Source organism: Onychostruthus taczanowskii, unplaced genomic scaffold (genome assembly GCF_017590055.1).
Source record: "Onychostruthus taczanowskii isolate IOZ18803 unplaced genomic scaffold, ASM1759005v1 scaffold22, whole genome shotgun sequence".
Taxonomy (NCBI): domain Eukaryota; kingdom Metazoa; phylum Chordata; class Aves; order Passeriformes; family Passeridae; genus Onychostruthus; species Onychostruthus taczanowskii.
This window is the reverse complement of record NW_024499462.1, coordinates 8,284,172-8,298,535: the sequence shown is the minus strand read 5'-3', so window position 1 is coordinate 8,298,535 and position 14,364 is coordinate 8,284,172. Positions and strand designations below refer to the sequence as shown.

Sequence of the window (14,364 nt, the reverse complement as noted above, 5' to 3'; positions counted from 1 at the left end):
GGGATTTCAGCTGCTGAGGAGACTGGCTTGGAGAAGGGGCAGTTCAGGGCAGCCAGGTGAAAGGAAATGCACTGTGTTAGGGCAGGGGCATGCATCACACTTGGGAATATGCAGCTCTTTGTAACTTTCTCTATGGTCTGGGTGGCCACTTAACTGGAATGTAATGCCAGTTCATGGTATAGCTTTTGATTCTTCTGGATAATACATCTTTTTCTTGCTGGTGAGAGGAGAGCAGAGATGGGATGAACATAAGGCATTTTTGTTGGAGGTTTTTTCCTGTCATCATTTCTTACTCTAAGGTTAGCATAGATATGGAATTAACACAGAGCTTAGTAGGGTCAAAACCACAGATGAGCCTCAGTCCTTTCCTATGTGGTGTAAAATTAGTCTGTTGGTTTAACTTCCTTCTTTGATGGTCCTTAAGTTAAAGGAGCGTGTTCTGAAAGGGACAGATTTTTTTCTACCCATTACGGGTAAAATATCTCTCAAAAGATAGTCCTATTTCTGGAGTGACTAGCACTTTTGTCCTAAAGTGTGACAGCCACATAGAAAACTTCTGCCTATGTCCTTAAAAGACTATGGGTGTAGTAAAATACTGCTTATTTATCAGGTAGAAAGCATTAACTACTGGTCAGTAGTGAAAACAATTTAAAAGCATTGCAGTATTATCACACATTATTGTTTTGTTTAGATGCCACATGTCAGATTTTGCAGACTTTGTCAAGCGAGTTACTGTCATTTGTTCTGCCCACAGAACAAATTGTGCTTTTCTTGTGGTGATTACTGGCCAGATGATTTCAGATTTTACTGTGGGCTAGCTCAGGGCTAGATTCTTACTGAAGGGCTTAAGAGCAGGCAATATTAGATTTCAACCATCATTTTCCTTAGCAAATAGCTGAATTCCCTTTTTGTTGGGAAGACCCAACTCCGATTGAGAGATTGGCCCAGGTCCATGAAATCTGTTGTTTCTATGAAGCAGGGGAAGCTGGAGTTCATTTGGGATTGTTTCTCATGTCTGACCTAAAATCGTAGAAGGGTGACTGTGATTGATAACAGTTTGCAGTTTTAGGAGAAACTCAGAAGCTTTGCCCTCTCTTCTTTAGTTCTAAGGAAAACCAGTGTGTCTGAAATAAAACTGCTGGGGTCTTTGACTTTACATATTACTTGTGTGACTTGTTCTTCAGGTTACTATCGTACAGAAAGAGATAAGGGGACACAGTATGAGCTGTTTTATAAGAAGACGGATGGCATGGAGTACAGGCATGTCACCTTGTTCCGACCTTTTGGACCCCTCATGAAAGTGAAGAGTGAAACAGTCGATATTTCTAGATCGATCATTAACGTTATTGTTCCTCTTGCTGGAAGAACTGAGGCATTTGCACAATTTATGCAAAACTTTAGGTAGGTGCATGAGATTATATAGTGAGCTGTTCCTGATTTTCAGTGTTTTGTTTTCTTTTCAAAATGAATTCCTGTTCTGGGTGAGTTGCAACAGAGCTAATGATTCCAACATTGTGTGCAACTGCCTTGGAATGTTTGTAATTGAACCTACTGTATGGAGAAAACATTCCTTCTAAAAGGGCTTAAGAGATTCTCGAACTGCAGCAAAATGACCAAAAGTCAGGGTCATTGTGAGCCTGGACACAGATGATCTTGAACATAATTTTTGTATTTGCATCAGTTGTAGAGTGCTTGTTTATGAAAGAAGGTATTGGAATGTGACACACAATATTGGAACTCTCTAATGTAAATGGGCAAGATGGGGAAAGAAGAGAGGAAAGCATCTCTTCTTGTTTTCTTTGAAGCCTTTTGATGACTAACCGGAATACTTCAATCTGCTAATTCTTTTTAATGCAGTAGCTTTTAAGTACCTGAAGTTTTTTGTTGTGCTGCAAGTAATTACTAATACCAGCTTACCTTTGTGCTTATAGGGATGTGTGTATTCATCAGGATAAGCGTGTTCACCTGACAGTTGTATACTTTGGACAAGATGGTCTATCAGAAGTAAAAAGCATCCTAGAATCTGTAGCTAGGTAAGTATATCAATCTGACATCAGTCAGTAAAACTGGCATTTTAAACAGCTTTTAAAAAAGAATGAATAAATAAACCAAATAAAGTTTATGCTCCATTACAGGTTACTAGGAAATTTATTATTTATTTACTGTACACTATTTATGGTTGCCATTTTACAGCTTAGGTTGCAAAGGTTTCCTGAAGACTACTAAAAATCAAGTTATAGCCAGAAAAGACTTTGAGGTTTCTATCTGACAGTCCAAAAAACAACAGGGGTGAGTTTTGCAGTGGATATTCAGTCATGCTAACAGATTGATTAGAGTTTAAGTTCTTTGGAACAGGGATGTACATTTTAATAGTTACCTCACTGGAGAACCAATTTTATTTAATGATAAGGAAGAGATTGTAGTAGTCAAAGTAGGCCTGTACTTACTCTCAGCTGTAAAATAACTTTAAGCATGGTTCATCATGGCTGTCTCAGCAGAAGCATTACATCAGTATGGATGTAAAATTCACAAATGTGTCATTTATGGTTTTTGTTCCAGAGAGATGGGACAGGTGTCAGCATCCTTTACCCTATGGCCAATGGGTTCCTTCACCACCTGAGCTCTTGCACTCATCCCTGGGCTGGGATGTTCTCCTTGAGCTCTGGTGTGATCCCTGTCTCAGGATGCTGGCCAGGCTCCTCCCCATGACATAGACTAGGCACAGGCTACTTTGTCACCAGCTTGGAGCATGTGATGGAGTGCTGGCCTGGCATGTAAGGCCACCATCTTGTAGGAAGGGAGGAGAGAGTCTTCTTAGCACCTGCTGTGTGCTGTGCCCCTCCGTTTATGAGGCCTCTGCTGCCTGCCCTGCTCCCTGTGAGCTGTCCCTCAAGCACTGAGTCAGTGCTGCAGGCTCACTGGGCATTTACCTGGTTCTTCATCTTTCTAATGGTGCTGCTGTTGAATACCTTCACCCTGTTCTCTTCAAGCATTGTCCTCTGAAGTATGTCTGAAGTAGACACTTAACTTTGCTTGAAGATGTTCTCTGAGTGTGTTTCCAGTCTCCTTTGCCTGCTCGTTCCCTCCTCTGCTGTGAGTACAGGTGTGTGTGCTAGTGGTAAGCAGCGAGGAGAAGCAAAGGGCCTTGGTTATGGTGGCACTGTCACACAGGTGGCCTTTGCCCCATGAGTCTGGTGATGCCAGGACTCTGGCTTCCTGTTTGCCCTCTTCTCTGAGCTAGTGAAGACAGATATTTCTATTGGCCAGGACTTCTTGGTTTGTGGGGATAAATTTTAGATGCCATTGTAATTCAATTGAGCATTTTAATTCACGTCAGTTAACAAAAGGCTTTTTAATCTGTCTGAATGATTAAACATGAAGTTAGAAAGACTGATTTCTATCATTTTACAAGGCTTAAAATTAAAAAGGACAACTAAGTGCAACAGATTTTTTTTTCTCATTCTGGATCATACGACTGTTTTTAAATTTCTGAAATGAAATTCCTGTAAAATTCTAAAAACCTATCAATGATCCCCCTCCCCACAGATTTATTTTGGGTTTGCCTCTGGTTTTTTTTGTAGAGAAACTGACTTCCACAATTACACGCTTGTCTCTCTGAATGAGGAATTTAACCGAGGCCGAGGACTTGACATGGGTGCCAGAGCCTGGGAAAAGGGCGAGGTCCTGATGTTCTTCTGTGATGTTGATGTTTATTTCACAGCCGAATTCCTCAACAGCTGCCGCTTAAATGCTGAGCCCGGTATGTTCCCCTATTGTTGCTGGAAGGGAGCCTTGTCACCCTGCTTGACTTCAGCTGATCTGTGCTGAGCATATAGAAAACAAAGAAAACTCAACTAGAATCGTGGAGCTTGTTCAGTACCACGCACCCTGCAAAACGAATCACACTGCACAAAAGGCAGTAACATTTAGACTGAGAAATAACTTCTGCCTTAGTGTAGCTTGTTTTAAGAACACATTGTCTTTTTTGTACAACATACAATTTTCATGTTTTCTTCAGATTTAGTTGTCTGAAAGAAAGCTGGACAACTTAATTGGTTTAACAATTAGACTTCATGTAAATCTGTATAACGAAACTCAGTGTAATGCTCTGCAGTGGAAGATGATTTTTGTTATGTCCAAATCTCTAACAAGTTTGATTTATCTCTTCTGACACCTGTATGGCCAAGACATGTCACAAAGGAATGGTTTTCAGTAGAGTTACAGTGTGCTCCTTATGGAGACTGAGCTCATGTTCCACTGTTCCATTCCAAGCTCTGGAATATTCTGATTGTTTTTCTTAAGTTTTTATGATGCTTGCTTGTTCTACAAGCTTCTGCCAAGAAGAGTAAAGCTTTCTTGAGTTAACAAGCATGCTACTGAAGACCTCCTGTCAAACTGTGTTTGGATTCTTTTTTTAATGCTTACTCTTGTTTCAAATTTGTTGCAGTCAGAAACAATTTTCTCCAAATGTCAGTTTGGAATCAATAGATGGTTTTTTCTTCACCTAACAAGCAGGCAAGAAAATTCTTCAGAAGCCAGATATTTGGGTTCTGTTTCATGTTTTTTCTTTCATTTCTGTCTCTGTTCTTCATGAAACAAGTTGTATAAATAATTAGAAAAAATTTGGGGAGGAGTCTTTTGTGAGCTTTAACAAGAAAGAGAGTTCAAGAGACTGCTTGAAATTCATACTAGCAGTTTGTCACCTTTGTTTCAAATGAGATCTGAAAATGCTGCTCACTCCTTCAGAGTTCATGCCCAACTCAGAATAGTGAATATTCTTGTGGATTGTTGTCAATACTTTTGCAGCATTGATGATGCAAGACATTAGTGGAAAAATATTTACCTGGCTTCTGTAAGAGAAATAGAACTGGTGTTTTCAGCATAGTCAGGATTCTCATGATGCTTGATGATATCCTTGATATCCTTGCAGGATATCTTGGGAGTATCTGCTTTTACATGTTTGTGGACAGAGATAAATTCATAAAACTCAACAATGCAAAGTGTTACTTGGATTTGATTATTTTTAGTTTTACTGCATATCGTTATTGCAGGAATTTTTCAGTCACCTAGAATGATGTTGAGATATCTAATATTTTATATAAGCATGTATAACTATATATAAATGTAAATCAAGTGTAATAGGTATAATATGTTTACCTGTATATTATGCGTGTATGTATTTTTTTTTTAATCCTAAGGGCTCTACCCTACTTGTAGATGTTATGGGCTTCCTAGGTGGGAAATCTTAGGAGCTAGAATTTGTTTTTATTTATTTCCACTAGATGCCTAATAGGTAATCTTTTACATAAAAACAGTGTTTCTCATTTCTTTTTGCCTTCAGAAGGCATGCCCACAGTGAGTAACAATTCTCTTTTGACTTCCAGGGAAAAAAGTTTTCTATCCTGTGGTATTCAGCCTTTACAATCCTGCTATTGTCTATGCCAATCAAGATATACCACCTCCTGTGGAGCAGCAATTGGTAAGCAGCTTGATTTATTCTGAGTAGAATTAGGTGTGCTTTGTATTAAAACAAAATTAAGTGTAACTTAATAGTCTGTTTGGAGTATCTTATGGCCTTTGGCACTGCATATTTAAACTGCATATTTTTGGGCAAAGCACTTGGAAAAAACCTTACACCTAGTTTAAAAGAAGTAATTGCAATTAACCAAATGAAGTTGCTAGTTCTGATCTGCTGCTTATTCTGGCTTGACAAGTCAGCATTTTAGGAGGTGGTGGCATTGCATGGCAGCAGCTTTTATCTTATGTTCCAAACAAAGCATTGGTGAAAGGTAAGAACCTCTGAATGATGTGTCCAGTCTGACTCTCTTTCAAGAGACTGCATAGATGAAATTTTTTTTCAGCTGAGACTTCTGGGATGAACAGGTTTAGAGGTGGAAAAGAAGAGAGTAGTATCTTCATACTGTATTAAATAACTGTGTTAAATAAAGAGCTCTACTAAAAGAACATAATAGCCCTCATTCCCTACGTTGTTTGCAAGGATCCTACTGAAAGCCAGAGGGAAGAAGGTTTTGCATATAGTCTTGGATAATCACAGCTGAGAGAGGAGTGAGCCCCTGCCTGACAGCTCTTCTGTTCACTCTTTTACACTTAACAGCATTATGGTTGTTGACTTCAATCACAAAGCTTACTTTTCATGTCATATCAGATCAAGAGACAAATGTGGCCTTAGAAAATGGGTAGGAAATGGAGTGTTGGGAACAGATGATTTAGCAATGGACTAATTTACTGCTTGGTCTGGACAGATACATAGAAAATAGAGGTGGTGCAGCAGAAACTGTTGTGGAAACTGCAGTGAGGTTGAGTGGAATTGGAAGGCAGAGGGTGAAGTGAGCAGAAGGTCACTGGGAAGCCCCAAATGAGTGCATGACACAGAAATACCTGAAGTGTTATTATGCTCTATCCTGCATTGAACAAATGATTGGAAAAGCTTAACTTTCTGCAAAACCAAGTGCAATGTACCTCCTTAGTTGTATTGTACATTTCAAAATTGTACTGGTTTAAACTTGCAGGTACACAAGAAGGATTCTGGTTTCTGGAGGGATTTTGGCTTTGGGATGACTTGTCAATATCGGACAGACTTTCTGACTGTTGGTAAGATGAGACTAAAGAAAAACAATTGTGTGTTTAAAAAGTGATTCTCTGGTCTTACCTAATGACAGGAAAGTAATACATTTATTTCTTGTATTATTTCCCGAAGCCCAGCAGTCAGACTTGTTTGACAAGTTTAAACAATGAGATAAATCAGCTTTTCTGGATTTTGATGTCCCATCTGTTGAGTGTATTAAAAGACACAGTAGTTTTAGTAGAAACATTTCATTCTAGAATTTTTTTGAATACTGGTGGTTTTTCTTCTTTATTTTTTGGTACTTTGTGTCTGTCTGAAGGAAATGAATCAAATTTAAGAAGCATGTCACTCAAATAAGCCATTCACATAGACAAGAAGCATTCAAATCCTTTCTTTTAAATAACCTAGAGAAGTTGAATACAGTTGCTGGAGTCTTTAGCAATGTGCTTTGCCCCCCCTTGTGGCATGTTCTTAAAACTGAGAACAGCTTGGTGTGCTTAAATGTGGAAGATAGTGGTGAGCATAGTCTGCCAGAAGATGTAAATCTGTCAGAAGATGTAACTACACAGCCCTGCATGCTGTCTGGTGGCTTGAATGCAGGCTGATTGCTAAGAGCAGTCATATTGCCATCTGTATGGTAGTGCTAAATGGGGACTTCAGCATTCTGGAGTTTTGAATTTGTACAAGAGCTCTTCACTGTGGTCATGGAAAAACAAGAGAACTTAAAATGGTGAACCATGTTCCTTTCCTTAATCCAGCCTTTTGAATTGTGACATGTGGAGTAATTGCTGGCATTGTTAGAGAGGATTTCTCATACGGTGCATGACTGCTTCATTTTCCAGCTGCTAAAATTCATTATGCTTCCTAAAAATAATTCAAAAGCATAGCGAGTGAGGTTTGCCTACAGTTTTCTGCAGCTGTCACATGGGATGTCATGCGTAATGCAATTTGGAGACACTGCTCTAAGAGACTTTTTGAAGTCAGCAGGTCTGTGCCCTGGGCAGTTTCCACCACAAAGGATGTGATATCCTTGAAGCTCCTGTCCCTCAAATTGGTGTGCCATGGCATGGGAAGCTTGGTTAATTGCTACAGAATTTCTGGAATGTCGTGCCAGATCTGGTAACGTGTTAGGCATCAAGTGGTGCTCTTCTTGCCTGTGTGCCCAGATAACGATTTCTGATGCTGTTTTCCTAGGGGGTTTTGACTTGGAGGTGAAAGGCTGGGGCGGCGAGGATGTCCACCTGTACAGGAAGTACTTGCACGGGGAGCTGATGGTGGTCAGGACGCCGGTGCCGGGGCTGTTCCACCTGTGGCACGAGAAGCACTGTGCGGACGAGCTGACCCCGGAGCAGTACCGCATGTGCATCCAGTCCAAGGCCATGAACGAGGCGTCGCACTCGCACCTGGGCATGCTGGTGTTCCGCGACGAGATCGAGGCGCACCTCCGCAAGCAGGCCTACAGGACTAACAGCGAGGCCGCGCGCTGAGGGCGGCCCGGCCGCCCGCGGACTTGCAGTTCACACCGAACCAGCATCCTTTCGCAGCCTTAATTCAGCTTACAAATGCAGTGCCTCTCTTTTTCAGTGAAGAAGAGTTTAGGGGGTTTTTGGTTCTCGTGTTTGTTTTCCCAGTAATCCTTTGGCTGATAGGCTCTCACCTGCATATCGTGGGAGTTCAAGCGCCTCAGCTAAGTTGGGCGGCACATGTCGTTCAAGGAAAGTGTCTGCAGTATTGACTGGAATGTACAATTCAACACTTTTCCATGTGGTACATTTCTGTTCTTATATTTGCATTCTTTTGAGAATTAAATGAAATTATCTTTCGTGTCTTGAGTATTTTCAGTCTGTATGGCTCACTGCACTGTGACTTTAGAAGGTTACTATACTTAGACTCCATTGGAGAAACAAGAGAAAGGTGTGGAGAAATAATCTCACCATGAAAGGTATATGGACATGCTGATTCCACAGCAAGGGCTTGGTGCCACACTTGCTGTATTAACAGACATCGACATGGTTGAATAGAGAATAATTTTGGGGGGGTGGGAAGCAAAATCCTTTTAAGTGGAATTTTAGAGCATATAATGGAAGTTCACACTGCAAAGGAAATGCCACCCTCTTATTCAGTGGTGGATCAGACAAGTTGGGAACATTCCAGCTGGGTGTTTCTGTGCCTGCTCTTTTCCCACAGTAGATGCCATATTCCTTCTATAAACTGAGCTGTGCTATTAAACTTGTTTGCTTAAATATTTTTTGGCCCCGCTCCTTCTTATTCCAAGGCCCTGCCTATGTATCTCATCCTTTAAGTTGAGGAACCACCTTTTCATTCCCATATCAATTTATTAGAAGCCTGTTTGCTATTATGCCAATGTTTTCCTTGTGCATTCTTTCTCTTTTGGGCATTTTCCTGACATGTTTTTGTAAGGTGTCATATACTCATAGTTGTTTCAGTGACTGATAGAGCAAGTGCTATTAGTCTTTATACAGTGCTCTTCATTACACTGATCATCCTAGCAGCCTTATTATTCACTTTCTCAATTTGCTGATGTTTTAGGGTTTTGATTTTTTTTGTGCTTATTGGGTTTTTGGAGCATGTTTAAATGAAATTATGCTGTGCTCTCATTAGTGCCTTGTACAATGGCACTACTACTTTGATACTTACCTTTTGGGTGTTTTGGGATGCATAAACAGTTCAAATGCAGGCAGGTCATTTTTCTCCATGTTGTCTTATATGATACCATATGGCATGCCTCGTTTTTTAATACATTTGTTTATAGAATGAGTGCAGAGAATGCTAATTCAGTGGTTAAACCATTTGCATGGTTTCTGCTGAATTTAGGTATTAGTTGAAAACCTTTCTCAAACCAGGTAATTAATATATGTTTATGGATTTATTTTGCTCAAGAATTCTGAAGATTTAAATGATTGATTTCTGAATAGCAGATATGCTGTGCAAATAGTTCTGGGCACTGATCCTTTTTTATATGTATATAAAATGCGCCTTTATGTAACTTATTGTGGAGAACAGTGTACTGTATTGTACTTAGAGTGAAGAGAATGCATTGCAGGACTTCTTGCAATTGATATTCTCAATATAATAAATGGAATTTCTGCATTTTAGAAATTGTTTTAAGCTGTTTCTTTGAAATACGCTTTTACAATGATACTGTACAGAGCATAACACACTGGATTAAAATTATATTTGCAGTGAGAAGTTCAACCAGCTCAATTTTGCATCTCAGGTATGTACATAGACCAGATACCAGAGTTTATTCCTCAGACAACTTAAATGTACACCAGATGTACCTTACTTGGGTGTCCTGGTCGTTGCTAACAAAAATTGGAAGGTACTGGTGAGGACAAGATTAAATACACTGGTATTATGACTTGGGGTGAAGATACAAGTGGGGCACTCTCCTGAGGCTCCAGCCTTTAAAACTTCTGGGCAGCTGCTGCTGTCCTGGCTGCACAAGAGTAAGCATCCGAAAATTCCTCTCACCGACACCAGCACTGCCTGGCACGCCCTGGAATGGACACAGAGGCACGGCACAGGCCCAGCATTGCTGCACCTCGGCTCTCAGACGCTGCCTCAGGAGGATCCAGTTGTCCCAGTTCTCATGTTTTGGAAACATGGCAGGGTGCTGATATCCAGGTGTCTCAGGTTCTGCTGTTTTCCACTGCGTGGTTGGGCTTAGCAGCAGCAGCGAGGGAGATCGGTGTCCCCATCCGGGTGATGAAAACCAGCGCGTGGTGGCAATGCCGGCAGGCAGCGGGGGAGCTCTGGAGATGAATGTAGTCACCAGGAACCACTTGGGAAACTTTTTTCCATTCATTATCCCAAAAGGTGGAAGCAAATGCATTGGAGTTAAAAGGAAGTCAGACCACTGGGAAATACTTAAGATGTGTGTTGGGCAATATACACAAGTATTCCAAATGGCTCATGAGTTGAGGTTTCTGAGTTTACAGGAGCCCTTGCAGGGCCGGGGTTTCCCTTGTCTTAGTTCAGCTCCCTGCAATGCCCACCTGTGTGAGATGTTGCTGTGGCACACAGCAGCAGCAGCAGCAGCTCTGTGCACCCAGGGTTTGAATGCACACCATTGTTTCTGCTCTGTAATGGAACCAGAACAGAAATAGTGGGATATGCCTTTATTGAAAGCAAAGTGATTTCAGTTACCGGCGCGTGTTCAGCCTCTGACTGCTTTGGGCACAGCCACGCTGCTACAAGCACGTTTTTGTGAGCAGCTGTGACCCAGGCTGGGGGTGCTCTTTCCCAGTAACATGGGTAACTTTCTTGGATGTGTTTCCTAAGTTCATCCAAGAAAGGGAGCAAGTTAGCTGTGCTTCACATATAAAAATCTCTTGCTTGGGAGCAAGACCTGCTCTTGGCTTTCCCAAGGAGTGCTCTGTCTGCAGAGGAAGAATAAACCCCACACTGGGGGAGTTTATTGAGCTTGGGATGCTGCTGGGGCACTGCAAAGAAGAGTGACAGTATCAGGATTGGGAGTGACAATCTGAGTGCCCAGGGTGAGTGCTTGGGTTTCGTGGCCAAGTGCTGGGCCTCGCCCTCCTGTTTTGACAGATGCCGTTTACATAACACGCTTCTTTTGAGCTGTGGTCCAAGTGTTTTCCTGGAGGAGTCACTGTGTTTTAGTGCTAGAGTAGTAAATATAGTAACACTTGTTTAAATAGGAACATGCTCCACTGAATCATGAAGTAATTTTTGATTCTGTTGCATGCTATTCACATAAATTGTAACCTTTTCCAAGGAATTTGCAAGCTGTAGTCGTCCCTAGAGAGAAGTGTTCTTCATTAAAGGAAGTCAAGATGAGATTAGCTCAGGGTGCACTTTTACTTGAGACCCTTGCAGGAACAAATGTGGGTTGTGCTTTTGAAATTGTTTAATAATATGTCATTCAATAAGACTAGTAGATACTGGTTTAGAGAAGCAACAAATACAGATGGAAAACTGGGAAAAACTTAGAGAAATAGTTATGGGTCTCTTGCATCCAGAAGAAAATACTGGGTTTTTTTAATTTCATAAAAGCCTTTGGATTCTGAGATGCACACACCTATGAAAATCAAAACTTATTTGTAAATTGTGTTCAAGAAGAGAATGGCATCAGAAGGGAAAGGTGAGCCCTAACCAGTTGTATCTGAATGCAGACATTTAAATGGTTTTAGTTCATGCCAAAATATAAACTAGAACAAATTTTTTTCCTTGTCAGACCCATGAATGAAAGGAATAAAGCTTCAAATAACCTTTAAAACGGTGTTTCAGCATAAATTAGTAACTTATTGATGCATCACTGTAATGATAAAAGATTTCTGTGTATCAAAGATGAGTGTTGTTTTCATTTGCCTGAGGTATTCTTGGTGACTGACTCCCAAATACATCTTAATGAGATGTATTTTCTTAGCCGCTGGATTATTGTGAAATTCTTTTTGGAATACTTGGATGCTCAAAAATTCTAAGTCGTAAAGTAAGAGGCGTATAGAAAAACAAAATGGATTTCTTTGCATCTGTCAAATTATTAATTGCTTGCTTGGATTTTGTTTTTGGAATGTGTTAGAAGTGGTTTGGTTTTTTTCCAAACTGAGATCAGATCATCAACAGTGAGCTATTATGTCCCCAGACAAGAATAATTCACTCTTTCATTTAATTCTGATATTGCCATCAACATCCGAGACTTCAGTCAACTCCATCACTTAAAACTGTGTTTGCTGAGTCCCCCAGTGCTCTGTTGCTGTTACTGAAGATACATTGTACTTTGTTCTTTGATTTAATAAATATTTGTGGAGGTGGAGTGTTGTTAGCAGTATCTTCTTTGAATTGAATGTAAACAATGTTGTGTAAATATTTCAAAGGAAACTTACAGTGTTGACACTGATGGATAGCAGGATGCTATATTTAATATGCCACAGAATCAGAAGAGGCCATAGTGTGCTCATGTGACAGGGATTAAAAAGATGTTAAGTAGTTTTCTCTGTAATGAGATTCTGTTGGAACTCATTTGACTTCTTCCTCCAAACAGAATTACATTACTTTTAAGGTTGCTGCTTAATCCAAAGCACCTAGATAAGATTAGACATATTGGAAGCAAATTTCCACTAAATTTCAATTTTCTTCTCTTCTGTCCTGGATTAGGTGAGGATGTTTGAGGCTGGTGCTTTGGTTTGTGTTCACTTTCACCTTCCTTTCAATCCAGTAAAATGGTCTCCAGGCCTAGTGCTGATGCAGGTTTGTAAACAGGACTCCTCTGTGTGGCCACAGAGGCGTCTTTTGGCTTTTTTTGTTTGTATGTGTGTGTTTAGTTTTGGTTTGTTTGGGAGGTTTGGTTTCCTGGTAGGGGCTACTAATAGTTTCAAGTAACTGTGCACTGTTTTTGCCAAACACTGTTTCAGACAGGACTTCTCTATTTCAGTGCTTTTTATTATTGGCTGTCGGGAGCCTGAGTGACCAATGCTGTGAAGCATGCATCCTAATGGATCAGAAGCTGTGGATTTATGGGCTGTTGCATTTCCTGGTGGTTTGAATATCTTCCTCATCACACATCTGAAGGAGAGGGCAGAATATGCCTCAGAATGTCCAGTACTCCCTGCCTGACATAGAACTTGGTTCCTTCTGATATTTCTTTGCAGAAATAAACCAATATCCCTAAGTTACCTTACAGCAATCAACTGCATCCATTTTCTGTGCAGAAGCTGAATGTGCTGTCAGGAAGCCACAAAAACATTGATGTCAAAATTGCTTCTAACATTGGAAACATAGAAATGCTTCAATTATTTCTTGTTACCATGTTAGAGAGATGGTTATCATTTTTGTTGTACCTCCATGTAAGTGCAGAACTACACCCCCAAATGTGGTTTCTCTCTCTTCCAAAGCCCAAGGTCCACCTTGGGAAGCAGTGAAGGACAGCAAACCTCTGCTCTGTCAGGGAACCTCTGTCAGAGCCCATAGGAATGTGCTGGAACATCAAAACATTCCCAGTTATCCCTGCCTTGCCAGGGACAAGCATGAAAGAAGCTATTGCTAATATTTGCATGCTTACTGGTCTGGAAACTTCCTTGATAACATGCATTAACAGCAGCAGATGAATTCTTTCTGCAATTTGATTTTTAAAATTATTTAAATTTGCTGTCCACACAGCCCTATTCAGTTGCTGCAGAGAACAAGGTCAAAACTGTGCTTCCCACACTGCTTGTAGGCTGTTCTGGTTAGCTGGAAGCTGGGGCTGCCCTGATAAGATTACATACACTGAAGGCTGAAGAGAGAAGGTCTGTCAGCACATCCTCAGCAGAATTGCTGATTTCTCCCCAAAAGATGTACTAGTATCAGTTGGCAGCTAACTGCTCAGCTGAATTTTGCCCTGTGAGTTATTTGCTGAAAGAAAATTGTTTCTTGGGAATTACTAACTTGATAAATCAAATTGCTGCTAAAGTAACTAAGGATACCTTGCTGGCACTGAGCTACTGCTTGTCACACTGTGTTGTGCTCTAATGGCAGTGAAGGGCCTGGAAGGCAATTTTATTGTTTACTCTTATGCCTGTGTAAGTAGCTAATTTATCCTAATGACTGGATGGGACATAATTGGAAGTGAGTTTTCAAGGATGCAATATTCATATTAATTATGAGTGTGAACTGGCCATCAGGAAGACTCTCATCTGCTCGATCCTCTTAATGCTGGTAAACATCATTATATTTTCTAATGAGCTGTGATGACTGAGCATAGCATTATTCAGCTCTGCAAGTGTGGTGTGGGTGTCTGGTTACCAAAACCATTT

At 40.6% G+C, this 14,364-nt stretch overlaps 1 protein-coding gene across 2 annotated transcripts in view; it reads left to right on the top strand.

Annotated features, from left to right (window-relative positions):
• The window catches only part of CSGALNACT2 (chondroitin sulfate N-acetylgalactosaminyltransferase 2), a 31,711-nt gene extending 22,009 nt beyond the window's left edge, over window positions 1–9,702 (top strand). For both annotated transcript variants that reach the window (XM_041405048.1, XM_041405049.1), the window contains 6 exons: window positions 1,185–1,401; window positions 1,932–2,033; window positions 3,582–3,760; window positions 5,385–5,479; window positions 6,531–6,612; window positions 7,781–9,702. In XM_041405048.1, coding sequence (XP_041260982.1) covers window positions 1,185–1,401; window positions 1,932–2,033; window positions 3,582–3,760; window positions 5,385–5,479; window positions 6,531–6,612; window positions 7,781–8,073 — 968 coding nt within the window. In that variant the 3' untranslated portion in view covers window positions 8,074–9,702. The remainder of the gene's footprint in view (window positions 1–1,184; window positions 1,402–1,931; window positions 2,034–3,581; window positions 3,761–5,384; window positions 5,480–6,530; window positions 6,613–7,780) is intronic.
• The last annotated feature ends 4,662 nt before the right edge of the window (window positions 9,703–14,364 follow it).